The sequence below is a fragment of the Pteropus medius genome, unplaced genomic scaffold (assembly GCF_902729225.1).
Source record: "Pteropus medius unplaced genomic scaffold, Ma_sr-lr_union100, whole genome shotgun sequence".
NCBI classification, from domain to species: Eukaryota; Metazoa; Chordata; class Mammalia; order Chiroptera; family Pteropodidae; genus Pteropus; species Pteropus medius.
In genome coordinates, this window is record NW_024354875.1 from 600487 (window position 1) to 618598 (window position 18112).

Consider the following 18112-nt stretch of genomic DNA (forward strand, 5'->3'; position numbering starts at 1 on the left):
ACTCATTCCACAGAGAAAAGGGTAACCACTGAAGAAAACTGTTTACACTGAAAACTAATTATTCTATTTATCTTTTAAAATTGCCTTTGATGTCTTTGCGATTATTTTAATTCATTTAAACTCAAAGCTTTCTCTTCTGGTTTATTCTTGAAGCAATATTATCTAGGAATCTCTACCTAGAATTTCTTATTTTGCCAAGAAAATAATTCCCTCTCTACCCCACAATCTAATCAGCACCCAGAATATTCAAAAAGGGCAGCAATCCATCAGCCAGGGAAGAAAAGACTCCATGCAAATGGCCGTCAAGTGACAAAAACAAAACCTAATCGTAAAACTTTCAATAGGCTAACTATAAAGCATATATAGGAACTACAGGTCTCTAAAAGCTTAGTCTTCTCCTAGCACTAAGTTTGGCTTCAAAACATCTGCAGACACTTTCAAATGGTTTCTATTTATTTACACAGAGGAACACGTATATTTAACATTCCTTTTAATTATGAGTTAGTCATAATTATACATTAAATAATTATGAAAAGTTTTTATTTACACATAATATTTAGTCAAATCAATAAATACTTGATACCCGGCCTGTCAAGAAATATATAGGGGTGTCAATAAGCCATGAACCATAATCTCCAACCCTCAGGGATTTTTTAAATATATGGAAATGTTAAAATGCCAAACAATATTTTAACAGTCGTTCTAGGAAAAATAAGAGACATCCTAAAGCAACTCACGGTTAGCTTTCAAATGAATGACTTAGTAAAGGCCGCCTTATGTGAAGAAGCAGCTGTGAGACTGGGAAAGCCTGCCTGATAGTCAAGAAAGCATTCCAAAGAAATTAAAGAGTGAATGAGGTCTCAGAATTTATTACTATTAACTGTAAAACAGTTAAAGGCTTACTGATTTACTCTTATTTCAGAGATTTACAGCGTGAGATGGATGGCAGTAATTGCAAAGTTATTGCTCCTCTCCTAACTCAGAGATACCGGAGGATGGTCACCAAGGATGGCCACAGCACACTTCAAATGGATGGCGCTCAAAGAGGTCTTGTATATCTTCGAGATGCTTGGGGAATCCTAATGGACATGCGCTGGCGCTGGATGATGTTGGTCTTTTCTGCTTCTTTTGTTGTCCACTGGCTTGTCTTTGCAGTGCTCTGGTATGTGCTAGCTGAGATGAATGGTGACCTGGAACTAGATCATGATGCCCCACCTGAAAACCACACTATCTGTGTCAAGTACATCACCAGTTTCACAGCTGCATTTTCCTTCTCCCTGGAGACACAACTCACAATTGGTTACGGTACCATGTTCCCCAGTGGTGACTGTCCAAGTGCAATTGCCCTTCTTGCCATACAAATGCTGCTAGGCCTCATGCTAGAGGCTTTTATCACAGGTAACTGTTTTTGTTCTTTAAAATAATTACGAATGTTTTAGAGAGGGCACAGTCAGTCATAAGGAACTGTGTTATAGAATCATTTATTTGCATTGTTAGCAGGTAATACCTGAGATTGAAAAAAGTTTAGGGACAAATGAGAGGTCTCTCCTGACTCTATACTTAAATTTTACCTACTTGAACTTCTTAAGAAAAAAGGGATCCTTATGACACTAATAGCAACATCTTATGCAAAAAAGAAAAAAAAATTAACAAAAGGCCTAAAAGGAGTTTTTTCAGAGAAGCTAAATATTTCGTTAAATAAGTGAATAAGTATCACCACATATTTTGAAAATCATTTTACCTAACAGAGGAAGAATTTGATGTTTCTTATTTTCAAACTGGGCTAGAATTTTCTCCTCTGAGTTCATCTTTTCAACATTTACTCAATACGAGTGAGCCTGGAGCACCAAAATCAGCATTGTATGTTAAAGAACCAGTATACGCATCCTTAGCAAAATGCACTGGAAATACGGCCACAAGGATTATGAAATTCTGCTTATAAACCAGTAACACACTTTATACAATTAAAAAAGAAAAAAGAAAGGAAACCTGGTCTTAACACCTACCTAGTTATAATCTGAGAAGGTAAGCAATGGGCCACATGAAAGGTGATCTGGAATGAAGTCCCATTGTGCTAACAACTGGCTCTATAACCTGTAACACATCATTTAACCTTTACAAGCGTTTTTAAACAGGGTCAATAATTAGATAAAATTTAGGGGACCTGTGAACTTAGGGAAAACTTGCATCTTTTAAGTTGCAACCCCAAACTGAAATTTGGTATTTCCTTTGATTATAAACGTAGGCAATAACAACAACAACAAAAAATAGCATCAGCAGTATCTGTAACTTTGATACAACAGAAATCGCAAATATTTTCACATCGCACTATAATACTTTGAAATTACAGTACTAAACCCACTACTATATTTTGTTATTTAATGTATTAATAAATCACATGTAGAACTATAACACAATTTTTTAAATGTTCAACTGGATTTCGATATACTTGGTTTCTTTCGTATGTATTTTATTTTCATGCATTTAAAGCATAATTCCATAGACCTTACCAGTCTGCCAAGACTTTCTGTGGCACAAAAGTGGTTAGGAAACCCTGATCCACAGCTAGTGGGGACGAGAAGGATACACTTGAAAGGGGCACTGAAAACGCCTTACGGCCAGGTCTTCTTCAAAAAGGGGGTGCGCTACGCAAGTTTCAAAGCTAAAATCTCTCAATGTATCCTGTAGTCCCCTCCCCACTCCGAATCGTTCTACTTGGAATCTAGTCTCTGTTTAGCCTTGAAGTAATCTGGCTGTGCCTAAATTACATTTATTTTGGTGTATTTTTTAAAGTAGGGACAGGAATATAGAAAATAACCATTCTATGACGTTATAACAAATATAGGATAAAGTATTACATGTCTATGTAACAAAATGAATTTTGATAATCTATTTTGAAATCATAATTTTTAATTTTTAAATAAGAATATATGTACACTTTGAAAAATTAGGCAAATGTAACTACGCAAATTAACGAGTTCCATTCCTGACTCGTTTGGAAGGCATGGCACCAAGAAATGTATGACATAACTATTTGATAATAGTGATATTTAAAGTGTTGATTCTAAAAACAACTTGATGGTTTCTAACTTAGGCGCCTTTGTGGCGAAGATTGCTCGGCCAAAAAATCGCGCGTTCTCCATTCGCTTCACTGAATTAGCCGTAGTAGCTCACGTAGATGGCAAACCTAACCTTATATTCCAAGTGGCCAACACTCGACCTAGCCCTCTAACCAGTGTTCGGGTCTCGGCTATACTCTATCAGGAAAGAGAAAACGGCGAACTCTACCAGACCAGTGTAGACTTCCACCTTGATGGCATCAGTTCTGAGGAATGTCCGTTCTTTATCTTTCCACTAACCTACTACCACTCCATTATACCATCGAGCCCTCTGGCTACTCTGCTCCAGCATGAAAATCCTCCCCACTTTGAATTAGTTGTGTTCCTTTCAGCAATGCAGGAAGGCACTGGAGAAATATGCCAGAGGAGGACATCCTACCTACCCTCGGAGATCATGTTACATCACTGTTTTGCATCTCTGTTGACCAGAGGTTCCAAAGGAGAATATCAAATCAAGATGGAGAATTTTGACAAAACTGTTCCTGAACTTCCAAATCCTCTGGTCTCTAAGAGCCCAAACAGGACTGACCTCGACATCCGTATCAATGGACAAAGCATGGACAATTTTCAGATCTCTGAAACAGGACTGACAGAATAAGACGTATCCACAGTACCCTACTTTTTAATGTATTAAATATACCCAGCCAGTTATGCAGCTACTTTTCCTTCATCATATCTCATGGTTTCGTTTTTTTTCAATGCTGATCACATCTCTGATTACATCACGGTCATCAAGCCTATGCCCATAAAAAATGGCTGAGCTAGCAACAAACATTCTGGAAATGTAATATTCTGCTTTTCCAAGTTTGTATCGGTGGTTATCTGCTGAAATCAACACATCGCGACATGATAGATATTTATACAGAAATATTGTTGGTGAATTTATAAGGATGTGGCATGATACCAATGAGGACGTTAAAATGGACAGTGAAGTTTAACACCGCTGAACTCTAAGAAAATCAACCATAAACCACTCATTTCCATCTGCAAGTTGAAGCAGCAGTCTAGTTTCAAACCTAGCTCCCTGGGTAGAAAGATGATTTCACAATATTTAGTTGACCACCCTTTTAAAACTGTTATTTTTTCAAGACGACAAAGACCATTCCTCTGGTTCTTTACGCTACAAAACTGGGGTAAGTATTACCCCCTTAATTTTTAACAGCTAAGAACAAAAATTCACAAGAAAAACAGCAAAGTATAGGTCTACGCATAACTCCAAAAGCATTTGAGCATGACACCCAAATACATATTCATTTATTTGTGGCAGAAAGTGATCAGAGAAAATCAGATAAGCTCTAGCTCAAGTGGAACCTGTGGTGGTATTTTTGGTGAGATACAAAATTATATCTATATTAAAGCTGCCCTGCATAATAATCAAATAGTGATTTAAAAATTATAATCAACTACTCCTCTAAATGGCTTACAACCTAAGTAAAAACATTCCCTTCATACCTATGATGCATTCAATAGCATAAAAAACCATGACAGCTCTGAGTAACTCGTAAATGCAAATATATTTAAGTTTTTATAGATATAAAAGTTTTAGACATAATTCAACTAGGAAAAAATCTCCAATAGATAAAGCAAAAAAATAATTAGGCAATGAACTATTTTCAAACCCAAATTCCTGTTTCCAACTTCAAATAGCTTTTTCTATAAACACAAAATGAGTGTTTATTCACCAGTAGGAGGTTGGACTAGATGAATCTATTCTTTCTCTCCAAATCCAATACCCCATGAAAATTATACTTTCTCTGCTTCATTTTTTATTTTATACATACTAAGATGAATCCTTTCCCTTACCTCCAATTTAAGACAATCCTTTGTATACTTTTCATTTCAATAAAGGTATCAAACTGTCCTCAAACAAAACAAGAACCAAATAAGTTACCCTACGAAATTTCAAATAGATGTGTGGCTGCTCTTTTCTTCTGAAATTTCCCTTATTCAGGTTTCTGTGTGAAAAGAGAAAGATTAACCCTCCCCACTGGTGATGACCCATGCAGGAATCATCTCTGAAATAAATACTAGTTCGGTAAAGGCAAGCAGTTGTGAAGAGCAGGGCACAGCAGCAAGTCACATTTTTCTACTCTTTGAACAAAAGGAAAAGAAATTATGAAGAACTCTGGAGCAGCCTAAGAGTGATAATAGAAGAATATCAAGGATGCAGAAACTTAATCACTGTGAACTTTTGCTGTTTGAAAATCTTAGGCATTCTTAATTTAAGTACTAGCCAGACCAAAAGATCTTTTCCAACCCAAGACTGTTGTAACTCATATAGACAACAGTAATTCTTATTTCTAGAATAAAGTAACAAGATTCACCTAACCTGTGAAAATAAAAGTTCTATCAAAGATTTACATGGTATGTTTTTTCCTAAGAACTCTACGTCACTTACACAGATCACAATTCCAACAGTTAAGTGAAGCTGCCCAAAATGACACAACAAAGGGAGGGAGCAAGATCTGGAATCTAAGCCTCCCCATAGATGCCACAAATCCTCCAATCAAGTCAGATGAGTCACACTGTACACTATTTATACATAAACTCTGCATCTGAAAACTAGATGTGACTTCCCCCTACACACACCCCAAAAAAACTCTGTTGGTATACTAACGCTATTTTTAAAGTTTCACAAGTAGACAACTAAAAAAGCTTCTGAAAGTATGTTCATGATTCCTTCACTTCAAAGAATCTATGTGAAGGATAAAGTTTTCTGCAAAGACATCATTATCCTTTCAGAAGAATAGAGGGCAAATGGAAGTGGAGAGAGGGGTTACTGGGAGGTGGGAACAGCAGCTCACTAACCTGGGCCACCTGGGAGCTCAGTGACACTATCTCAGATCAGGAAGACCGCATGACATCTAACTTAAAAAGTGCTTCTGCAAACCAATACAGTTAGTGTGACAGTCCCAACAAACTGGAGGCAAGTAGTTACTAAAAACCATTAAGGCCTAGTTTTATTTATGGACAAGCGCATATTACCAACTGCCAGCAGCAGAGTAATAACCAAAAATTGCTATGTCTACTTCACACCAAATGCACTAATGGGTATCACACTGGTTGTGAACCTATCGGTATCATCTGGATCATTTCTCATTTTTTAACGATCTTTTAATTTCATCCTCACAGAATCATACTGCAAGATGACAGCTGGAACTGATCTCCCCCTATGGAGTAAACAGACTGACTAGAATGACAATGCCATTCTCACAGGCTTCTTCTACCTCCACATTCTCCCCTGGGTGTTCACAGGCATTATGCCTAATTCCTACCCAGATGTCTCTAATTCCACCTATTTCTTTCCACATGAGAAGCAAATATTTGATAAGAACCACCTCTAATTTGAAAAAGAACAAATCGTTCTGAAACCTTCGATACTCAAATTCATTTAATCTCACAGGACATCTCACAATTGATATATCAGTGTCCCAAAAAAACTATTTTAGGTCTGCTGTTCTTGAAGAGTATAAGATACAAGCAATTTTTTTAAAACCTACAATATTCTCAACAAAAGTATATTACTTACAAAAAGAGAAGATCAAAATCACTACATCATTAATATAATAACCTTAAGTGAACATCTTATCAAAAAGCGTTCCATAAAAGCCACTATGTATGTTTGACTATATACATGTAGAAATACCCCGATAATTTAGTAGGAAAAACTTCAGCATTCTTAACCACTTCGCATCGATTTGGTTTTATGGAACTTGCCTTTTCACAAACATACCTACAGGGAACAAAGAAAAGAACCCATACTCTTAACAGAGGGTGACTAGGGAAATCACCCTAATTGAATATAGTTAAAATATGCAAAAGGCAAGTAACGATGAAACTATACTCATCTAGTCCAAACCACCAAAGTGTGACTATGTGTCCAACAGTTAAAATCAAGCCATCCTCATGACAGGGAACTCACCACTGGGCAACTCAAGTCATTTTCAGAGAACTCTAATTATTAGATCTTTTTTAAGACTGTGTCAAATATCTGCCTCTTTAAAGCTGCCCTTTAGACTCACACGGATCAAGTCAAATTCCTCTTTTACATGACTGTTAAGCAAATATTTTCAGAGCGTGATCCTATAAATTCTCTACTCTGTCCTGTCCACAGTCTTGTCTCTTATTTAAACAAGCCTCATTTCCTCCGTGCATTCTCCATCACAGGACTTCAAAGGCCCCAGTCGTCCCACTCCAGTGTGCGGGTCCTTTCAAGGTGTGGCCCCAGCACTGTCCTGTGACAACATAAAGGGCAGTCGGCCTCTCTGTCACCTGACTCGCAGTGGACACTGTAGTTCTAGCAAAGGCTGCGCTTGGGACACGTCACACTGCTGACTAACCCTAAGCAGGGCAGGTGAGAGGGACCCGTGCCTTCCCCCAACAGGCTGCCATCACAGTTATTCCATTCGTTAAACTATAGAGTTTATTTATGAGAGACTTTCCAGAGACTTTCTATTTTCTGCTGTTAAACTTCCATCTGATTATATCTGGTTTCTCATTCCATCTTAATTCTGATCCAAAGTCCCAACTGTTCCTCTAAACATAAATGATTTGAAAACCTGATCACACATCAACACTGTCATCCAAAAAAAAGGAATAAGTATTCAGCACCTAGCGCAAGGCCTACCATGAGTAGGAATTCAACAATCACTGAATGAATAAATGAGTTCATATACTCTTTCTTAATCCTAAAAATCTGTATCGCCTCATGAGACTACTATCAGAGAGCTTGGATTACTGGTGATCTTCTGACTCCAAACTCTGGACTCTGAACTATTCCTCTCTGGATTCACTGGCAAAAGTACTGAATCAGATCAGGATGGAAGCAGAGGTCCTGACAAATTCCCAAGGTAATACTTAGCGAATAGTCTACAATATGAGTAAAGCGATAAGTTATCTACCCAGTCTGTTCCAAATTTCTTCATGCTACATTCATTTAATGGCTTTTCATTTATATCTCCAATATCATGTTAATAAATGAGAAATTTAAATAACTGATATGCTAAAATGAATTTGATATGGAAACAGTGAAGTAAAAGTAATAACTACTCAGTTTTTAAACAATAATCTACAAATCAGTCTGTGAGTGACACTTACATATTTAACATATGTTTTTGAGAACTGTTTACCTCTGTCAGACACAATCGAGCTCTGGAGAACTTTCCTGGGTACTTTTAGGAATTTGGAGCTTTTGTGGTAATTTTCAAAACTCCAATGTTACTTACTATGAATTGGAATTTTTTCTCTCAGATATTAATAATACCTACTGGCAGTCCATAAGGTAGCAGCACCTTTATATCAGTCAGAAAGCCCATCTTAATATTACAGATTTTTAGTTTAAATTATGATTAATTCACCTTAAACATTGAAATTCTGTTCTCTTACTACGTTTGTCGTAATTCAGTGGCTACTTTAAGTATATAATTAATTTTGGCTGCTCTTATTTCAAAACAAGAAACAAAGATTATACATCAAAAAGACCAGATGAATAAATGGCTAAAGACCAATCGTAGTTTTAGCCTTTGCACTCTTATATAAAAGCCAACATTCTAGCACTTTCCCTATTTCTTCTCACTCATGAGATGCTATTTACACTGGTGTTAATAGATTGGTTCCTGACACGAATTTCAGTTCACGAGATAGCCTTAATAAAGAATACATGCCTCGCAGAGAACACGCAGACCTAAAAAGTTAAATCACATAAGCCCTCATGGTTATATTCCTCATCCCTGAATTTATGCAATAGAGCCCTCAAGTAATTCTCAATGCAAGCAATGCTACAACCCCACCTACTGGAGAGGTGCAGGCAACTGAGTCAATTTTTAATAAAAGTATCCCCTCATGTGAGAGCCTTGTTAAGAACTAATGTCATGGAAGTCCAGATAAAAATAGTTCAAGACAGTAAGAAAGCCTTACCTACATCTTTTCGTCCTGGTTTTTCAAAACGTCTGTCACCCCTAGAAAAGATAAAATAAGTTTCAAACAAGACTTAAGAGTAATATATAGATTTCCCATCCGTGACAACCACTTCCCTATCTTTCTTTAATAGCATGATGAGTGCCTAACATTTGGAAGATACAGAAAAGCACAAAAACAAAAATATCTACCATGTTACCAAAAGCTACCTTCTACTGACCCAGAAATGGTATTTTTTCATTAGATATTTTTAATTAGATATATGCTTATTTTAGATACATGCTGTATACAGTTTTATATACTGCTTTTTGAATGTGCTTTCTCACATCATTAACTATTTTCAAAATAATCCTAACTTTAATGGTTATGTAGTATTCTACTGTGTGGATATACCATTATATAAGAAGCCATGCTGAGTTTAAGCTGTCTGGCTCACTTCCAATTATATTATATATTTCATCACAGTAGACATCTTTGCACCTGAATCTTTTTGTCCTTGCTTATCTTGATAAACTGCCTGTAAAGTCACAAACAATACAGAGAAGATGGTTTAATTAACAGGAACAAACTAATAAAATGTCAATACTTCCCACTGAATGCTAATCAAACAGCAAATCTAATTAACTATTAACTACCCATGGTGGCACTACTATATTAAACTATCTAAAATGCTTCTTCCTTTAAATAAGGATCATTTAAAAATTTCTAACTCATAACTTGACATTCAATAATTAATATTTTTAAAAAATGAAAATTTACAACTGTACGAAGTGGCTTCTCCTCTGCAGAAAGCAGAAATTTTTTACACCAAGAAACCGTTACATTAAGATGTGGATCCTTTAGTTACCTTTCCTCCCAGCTCTGCGACCTATGCATTTCCCTGCCACCTCCTCGACCAAACACACCCTCAACTTCATCAAAGCTTCTTTGGTAAAAACCACATTCACCTCTGCCTCTGCCTGAAAATAAGAAAACAGAAAAATGATAGTCAGATGTCAACATTTGGCACACGTTCAACACCAAAGATTAATCTTCTAAGTTCTGTCTCTATACAAAGCAGGATGTCTACATTCAAATATTTAGTGAGGCCCAAAGAATCTTCATCTATGAGCCCAACAACGCACTGATATCACTAGAGCTCAGGAGGTTGAAAGAAACAAGTTAGCAAACTGGTGTGAGGGCCCAGCCCCAGCCCAGAACAAGAAACAGTGTCTGCAGAGAGCTCTGCAATAAAAAGTTCAATACTAAAATTCCAAGATGAATATTAAACCACTACTACAAATTAAACCTTTCATTGGATTTCAACAAAAATGGAAGATTTTGGAGATTTGGGGAAGAGAGCAGATAAAGTACAAAAGCCAACTACAATGTTTAAATAATTTAACTCCAGAGAAAGGTTAATAGGGTCAACTCTAAACTATCAATTTTGTGAATTAACCCCTTAAAGGATATTCCAAAGCAATCACTCTTTCTCCTTTGCTCAAACCTTGAAAAAAAGTATTACAACTAAATTCAAACGACAGGGTTGGTAAAAGTGTGTAGATGCAGAGATTTAGAAGTGCTAATGGTTCAAGTGTAAACTGGCCATTACAGACCTATCAAAATCTGACTCAAGAATTCTAGTTAGAATCGCTCCTTACAGAAATACTCTAACAAATATGCAAATGCATATGTATGAAGATGTTCACCGTAATTTAAAAAGTCAGAAACAACCTAATCAATAAAGGACTGGCAAAATAAATTCTGATAAAACAATTCAGTGGACACTATGAAACCACAATAGATAAAGCACTACCATTAAAAGAAATCTACACTATTCTGATGAATGACAAAAGCATACTAAAGAACAACACATACAAAAATGATTCCACTTCCATAAATGATATAGCTGCATAGCTGGGGTCAGGAAGGATATACACCCAAGAACTTCGAGCCTTATACTTTCTATACGGTGCGGAGAATTCCCAACCAATGGGCGCCATATATTTCCAACACGGGTTTGAAAACTGGAGGAAGGTGGTGGAGTCTAGGGATATATTTATGCCTAGATGAAATCTTAGCCAGCATCACTAGCTCAACTGCTCCAAGCGTGTAAAACGACTCAAAGAAAAATGATGTTGAATCTTGAATAAAAGCATGAATGCATTCCAAAGCTAAATACAACTGAGTTAAATAATAATTTCAAATATCCATACAGTACTTCTATACCTTGGTTATAATTTCTCAAGAACTGACTGAGAATACAGGTGTACTTTAACATCTTATTAGGAAACACAAAAATAATGAACAGAATTGTGTGCGAGTAATCTTAGGAATAATGGGTACCTTCTCAATAAGTCCTAGTATCCATTTTTCATCTGTAAAATGTTACTGAAGATGAGGGCTGAAATATAATATCTTAAACTTACCTTCTAGTTGCATCAATTTAACTTTAAGTCAACTCCTAGTTTCAGTATCTCTCTCCTTAGGTAACGTATACATTTTATTTAAGATCCTAAAACAGTGTAATACAAACTGTCATATAACTCTGGGGTGATCCCTGAAATGATCATTTTTAGAGTGAAAGAAAAAAAGTACCCTGTCCTTTTAGAGAAAAATTTTCTCAGGAAAACCATTAAGTATGTATCATCTTGGAAAAGTCTTTTATTCTAGAAACATATGGACATGAAAAATAGCCTCCAGATTGCCAGAAAAACAAGCAAACCACAGATAAAAGAGTTTCTGCCAGTTGTGACTAGCATTAGCACTGGTCCTCCTTGAGACTAAAGCTTTATAAGTTGGCACATAAAAAGAATCAGATTCTAGAGCTTTCCAGCTTGTAGAACATTAGAAACAATCTTCAAAGTACAAGGCCCATAATCATTTATAAGTCTGGTTTCCAGATAAGAAGAAGCAAGTAAATATGATGAGTCTTTCATAAAGCTCAATTTAAAGGACTGTCCTATTGTCTGAGAGTTCACCCTATTCTTTTCGGGGATTAAAATATTTCTTCCTTTTAATAAAGACAGTGGCTGACAGAGGCTGACGGCAGATCTCAGTTGTTTGGAACTGCTTTACTATTAAACACCTTAACCAGATAAAATAGAAGGATGACAACTTTATGTTGTTTCCCCATATTTGTTTAAATTTTACTAGTTCATGATATTTAGAAGTCTGGAAGTCTGTCAATTTTCACATCAAAGTTTCCTCAAGTCAGAAAGAGCCACAATTATCATCTAATGTTAGCTCTCCCCATGTAAAAAAAAGCCACAATAATCATTATTTAACCAACAAGTTAAAATTAAGTAACGAGTAAAGATAATAAAACCACAGATTAACAGTCTTACAAGGACATTAAAAAGAATCACACTTGGGACAATGTTGTTTGAAGTATTTTTCACAGTCAGTTCATTCATTTGACTAGTTTCAAGCCATTCTTTCACATCAGTGTTAATTAATTCACTACTTTCGTTACCGTATCTCATGTTTTGTACATGCCCTGTTTAAATTCTGAATGAAAGAGAGCTATCCTACATGATAACCCTATACTTCAAAGAAACCAGAAAGTGGGGGAGAAATTTACCAATCATTCATTTGTTTCTCGATATGGAATTCTTTTTTAAGCCTATTTAGAGAGATTGGCTGGTATTTGCCGCACTCAAATTTGGTAGTCACTTGAGGCACATAAAACAGCTGGCCTGTGGGCCACACCTCTTGATTAACGAGGTCTCTCTCTGACTTGCCCAGAAAAGCACTGGAGACAGAGCTGAGCACATACCACCTCTCCCTGCTGCCAGCCCACCGCAGAGAAACACAGGAAGCACAGGAAACACCTAACAGGAGGCCAAAGCCATCTCCAAAACACTACCGCACCACCAAGATGCACAGAGCTCAGACAAATTCCGGACCAATGGAACTTAGCTGCACATAGAAATCAGAAGGACCTGTGGGGCTTTTGAAGCACACATGAGCCTGAATCTCACCCCAAAGTATTCCCTCACAAAGGTATTTCTTGTGAATTTTATAGATAATTCTAGCAACTCCGCAGGTTAAAAACTACTGTTCTAGAGACTGACAAATTTAAAAGGAAAAAGTATGTACAACTTGGTGACAGTACCTAGCCTACAAGTGGGCATTTAGTTAGCCTGTTCATTATTCACCACACCTGCATTCCCACGTGCTGGCTGGGCTACGAAGAAATGTCTTCAAAGGAATGCACGATTTAATACGGTCTCTGTAAAGACTGAGTATAAATTACTCTATTCATAAGGCACAACTTTAAGAAAAAAGAATCTGGGTAGTCCATACTCATGATCACGCCAATCTGGGTGGTGCGATGTGTGGACACAATGGCCTCTGTCTTTGCAGACACACAATTCCTCCATTTCTAAAGCACCTCTTAAAGAAAATTACAAGGTATGTTTAGACCACGGCTATGATTTTAACCAATTTAGAGGTAAATGTTCAAGTAAATACTTATATTCCAAACATCAAGAATGCCCTTCATAGCAGAAAATCAACAAACCCAAAATAGATAGATAGCAGATATCAAAGAAACAAGTAATATTGAAATAAGAATTATTCTTCTAAGACAAGACACAAATCTATACAACTACAGGTTAAATAAATGACTGCTGCATAATTATTTTTTGTTCTACTCCCTAAAATAGCCCTAGTATTGATGAGACGGCTTTTGCTAAAGTCTCTGTCTGACTGGGGACACTCTTGGCACATGGACTTATTGAGAAACCCTGTGTCACAGAGGCCTGCAGGGACTTCAGTGCTGCTCCAGCAGCAAGACACTTTAGGGAGCTCTGGCTCTCAAAGTGCAAGGCTCGCTGGGAGTGAGGACTATGGATGCTGAGGATCTTCCAGGGTTAACCAGGACCATCTAGAATCCTCTGCATTCAAATTTCTAAGCTAGAATTACCCTCCTCTGCTCCACATCAGGGCTTGTGAAGCAGATACACTGGGAACTGGTTCAGAAAACAAATGTTCAGGACGTTTAGAATGCAGTTAATGTCAAAGAACAGTTTTTTAAAAACTTAAGTAGTAAAATCTTTTTCAAGCGATTTCCCTGTCCTCCTCCATTACGACTGTTTCACAGGAACGCTCACCTCGCCCTCGTGAAGAGCTGCGACCTCTAGGAGCCCCCACCACTGTTCCTCCTCCTCCTCGTCCTGTCAATCGCAGGACAGCGGCACTATTTACAGACATGGAAAAGTTTCTCTGCCAAAAAAAAAAGAAAAGAAAAGAAAAGAAAAAAGAAAGAAAAAATGGATAAAACAGGTAAAACTCCGTGTTGCTTCTTCCCATCTCCCACTGCATCTATAAAATGGCATCTAAGTACTACTTAGCAATGGGAAACCATAACTACGCGACATATTCAGACAATCCAAAACCTGATTTTAGCTGAAAATTTCAAATAAACATTTCAGATCAACACTGGCAACCAATACCTTACACTATGCTAGGTTCAGTGAGGAACAATTAAACAAACTCTAAATGCTGTATGTGTCCTGAAGCACATAGGGTAAATATTCATCATAATAGAGAAAATTTGGTCAAAGAGATCTGATTTGAAAGGGTCCCTTAACTAGTGAAAGGCAGAAATGAGAGGGAGTCACAAAAAGATCTGAATCAAGAGTAGCATGAAAAGAGGAAAGTGATCATTTTTGCCTCATTCTGCTCACCAAGTGAATTAGCAACTCCAAGTAGTATTTAATAGAATTACAGGAATCAGAAATGAGGAAGGGCCAAATGAGAATCTACGTAAGATCAACTACCTTAATGGGGAGGGGGAAGGAATGCTTGAAAAAAATAAACAAAACCCCAATCACTCAGTCATGAACCTACACTTGCACCCACGGCTAATCTGGAACAGGGTCAAGTGCACCCCTGAGAGAGCAGTGGGTGGGCATCCTGCAAATGTGAAGAGGAACACAGGAAGACAGGAGGCCTGGGAGCCAAAAATATGTTTAGTTGACACATCTGGACAAATACAATATACGGGGCTTCGGAATAAGTAAAGCAAAAAAACATTATAAAAATCTTAGAAAATAATCTATAAAATACAGTAGTTTTAAGCAGTTTTTGACTGTGCAGGTCGGCACCCCAACACCTGCATTGTTCAAAGGTCAACTTTAATTTGAAGCAGAATTCCAAGAGAGTTTTAAACTCAGCAAATGTTGGAATGTATTTTTACCTGAATTCTTCCTATACACTTTGAACCTAAAAGACATTTGTACAAAAGTGCAGAGGTGTGGCACACTGAGGAAAATGCAACCTGGGCATGGCCACAGCCAAGGGAACCTCCTGGAGAAGGACAAGAAGTGAGACTTAAGAATTAGGTTGCAATTTTTTTTTCAACTAATAATTTTAGTCCAAATTATTTTCCACTATGAAGTCCTAATGTGCTGTTTTGATTCAAAATTAATTGAAATGTGATGTCTATATCTCTTTAGAAGATATAAATGGTTGAATCAACATATAAATGGTTGAAAACTTCTTTCATTATTGAATTTCTTGTTTTAACTTATGGGTCATTTTCTCATACAGGTCTCATTACTTATCTTAATCAGAACTGTGTTCGATAATTTATTCGGGTAAATTTCAGAAACTTATCAATGTAAGTAAGTTTTCTTCCTTTGAGTTTGATATGTAATCATATAAATGTAACTTTAAAAGTGAAGACCTAAGATGTAATCGGTAACTAAAAATTAGAGGCAGATACCAACTTGAAAACACTTATTTTTCAAACTATATTAATAAAACTTAATTGAAAAAAAAAAAAAGCTGGTTGAAATAATGCATTAACTTACCTTTCAGCACAGAGTAACCAGTAGAGTTACTGAATAATGCCTCTGGGGACTCAATAAAGAAAGACTGTGAAGCCTCGAAATCTAAATTAATATAATCTAACATTGACAAGCCAGAAGTTAACGTTAACTGCATACTGTATGCCAGGATCCCATGCAGCTGACAACTCGCTACCAAACTACCACGTGTATAAATCTCAAATGCACCCACTGTAGGGTACGGGGAACCTCTCATATGCTTATTACAGCCTCACACATTGCAGCTCCAAGTACACCTGATACAATTTCTAGAAGGTAATTTCTGAAAGTATATTTAAATATTCATGACCTTTGAAACAATTCATCTTACATTTGTGAAAAATAAGCATAAAGATCTTTAACTGTATTAGTGTATTTTTATAAAAGCAAAAATGGAAACCTGCTTAGTATAAACCAATAGGAGCTTGTTGAAAAATCACAGTCATCCATACATGAATTCTATGTAGTCGTTTTAAAAAATAAGGCAATTATTTATTAGGCTGAACCGTATGAAATTGCTAATATTCAATCATTTCTGATCCACAAAAACTGCAGTCTCACATGGTCAACCTACCATATAAAAATATTTACATATATATAATAAAAGCAGAATTGTACTTAGGAACATGCCTGAGACTAACTTTTGGATCCTTTACCCAACTTCTCTGCGCCTCTTTCCCCTCATCTATGTAATGTGGATAGGAATAACATTTGTATCTACTTTCTGGATTGTTGCAACTACTTAACACATTAAACAAGTGCTAGGAACAGTGCTCTACCCATATTAAAAGCTAAATAAGTATTTGCCATCATCTCCTAAATAGATGCTTAGGTGAAAACAGTGAGGTGTAGACTACGTGCACAGCATCTGATCATCTACGTGACTGTGTTTAAAGGAATCGATTACAGCTGACCCTTTGAACAACATGGCTTGAATTGCACAAGTTCTTATGCATGAATTTTTTTAAATAAATACTGTAAATGCATTTTCTCTTCCATATGATTTTTAGTAATACTGTCTTTTCTCTAGCTTTATTGTAAGAATACAGTATATCATAGATATACAAAATACGTGTTAATGGATTGTTTATGCTATCGGCGAGGCTTCTGGTCCACAGCAGGCTATTAGTAAAGTTTCTAAGGAGTCAAAATTCATATGTGGACTTTCGACTGTACAGGGGTCAGGGCTGTTAACCCTGGCGTTGTTCAAGGATCAACTGTATAATCGTTGCAGATGTATTAAACACCCATGAAGGGAACACAAGAAAATGAAAACCTTGGTTACTCCTAAGGAAGAACAAACAGTAAGAGTGTGGGTGACTCATGGACTTGCTTTTCATTATATGTGCTTTTTAAATTTTTTAGGTACATATATGAAGTAATTTTCTTTGCTGGCAAATAAATAGAATTCGCCAATCTGGTAACAGCTACCTAAATTATAGGTGTATAGAATCAGGCTTATCAAACTGAGATACACATTCGAGGGAAACGCCAAACCAAAAGAGCAACTAGAAAATCTCTGAGCATCAATTTTGTTCTAAGAAAACTTTTTTTCCTAGTTATATTTTATTTGTACATGCATGCAGGGGTACACATATATAGAGAATATACAAAATTAACTTGCATTTTAAAGATAAAATATCTATTTCAGGTAACCAGGAAACTTAAGATAGGCAACAAGAAGCTGTTTTAGGTTATTAAAGTATTCCCCTCCCCAAAAGAAATAATGGGTGAAAAAGTTATGTAAAACTCTAGTCTACAAAGATCTAAATAATTCCTGAAGGGGAGCCTGACCATCCAAAGGACAAACCTCAAAATGTTAATGGATCTTTTGCCACCTTTAAGCACTGTCCTACTCTGTCGTATTTTATAAATAAAAAAGGCTACCAAATAAGTGCCAGGAAATCCTAAATTATGCATTTTAAATGCTTCTAAATATAGACCCTGGTGATCTTCTGTGACTGCCTGAAAATTTCCCAATTCTTATATTAAGCCCCTATAATTATAGCAGCCAGAACTTAACACCGTAAGATAAACTTTTCCATTACAAAAAGAAAATGAAGATTTTCCCCTTAAGTTATTCTAGAACTAGTTTTGGTGTGTAGGTATATTGCATACCTAACTTTATTCTTTTTCAAACTGTTAACCAGCAGTCCCTGGAGGCATTTATTGAATAACCCTTGATTTTCCAGATGATTTATATAGCCACTTACTAAATAGTAATCTTAGAAATGTTATGGGATGTTTCTAAATGATTCAATT

The 18112-nt window shown here is 36.4% G+C and overlaps 2 protein-coding genes across 9 annotated transcripts in view; one reads left to right on the top strand and one right to left on the bottom strand.

Annotated features, from left to right (window-relative positions):
- Window positions 1–5479, top strand: part of KCNJ13 (potassium inwardly rectifying channel subfamily J member 13) — a 9400-nt gene extending 3921 nt beyond the window's left edge. Inside the window, exons 2-3 of one of the 2 annotated variants that reach the window (XM_039855636.1) lie at window positions 923–1398; window positions 3095–5479. In XM_039855636.1, the coding sequence (XP_039711570.1) occupies window positions 939–1398; window positions 3095–3717 (1083 nt within the window). In that variant the 5' untranslated portion in view covers window positions 923–938 and the 3' untranslated portion in view covers window positions 3718–5479. Of the gene's footprint in view, window positions 1–903; window positions 1399–3094 lie in introns of those variants that run through there. The other variant, XM_039855637.1, reaches the window with a different exon arrangement.
- The window catches only part of GIGYF2 (GRB10 interacting GYF protein 2), a 108339-nt gene that overhangs the window by 55957 nt on the left and 34270 nt on the right, over window positions 1–18112 (bottom strand). For 6 of the 7 annotated variants that reach the window (XM_039855632.1, XM_039855634.1, XM_039855631.1 and 3 more), the window contains 3 exons: window positions 14132–14243; window positions 9883–9994; window positions 9036–9076 (listed from right to left, as the gene is read on the bottom strand). In XM_039855632.1, coding sequence (XP_039711566.1) covers window positions 9036–9076; window positions 9883–9994; window positions 14132–14243 — 265 coding nt within the window. The remainder of the gene's footprint in view (window positions 1–9035; window positions 9077–9882; window positions 9995–14131; window positions 14244–18112) is intronic. The other variant, XM_039855635.1, reaches the window with a different exon arrangement.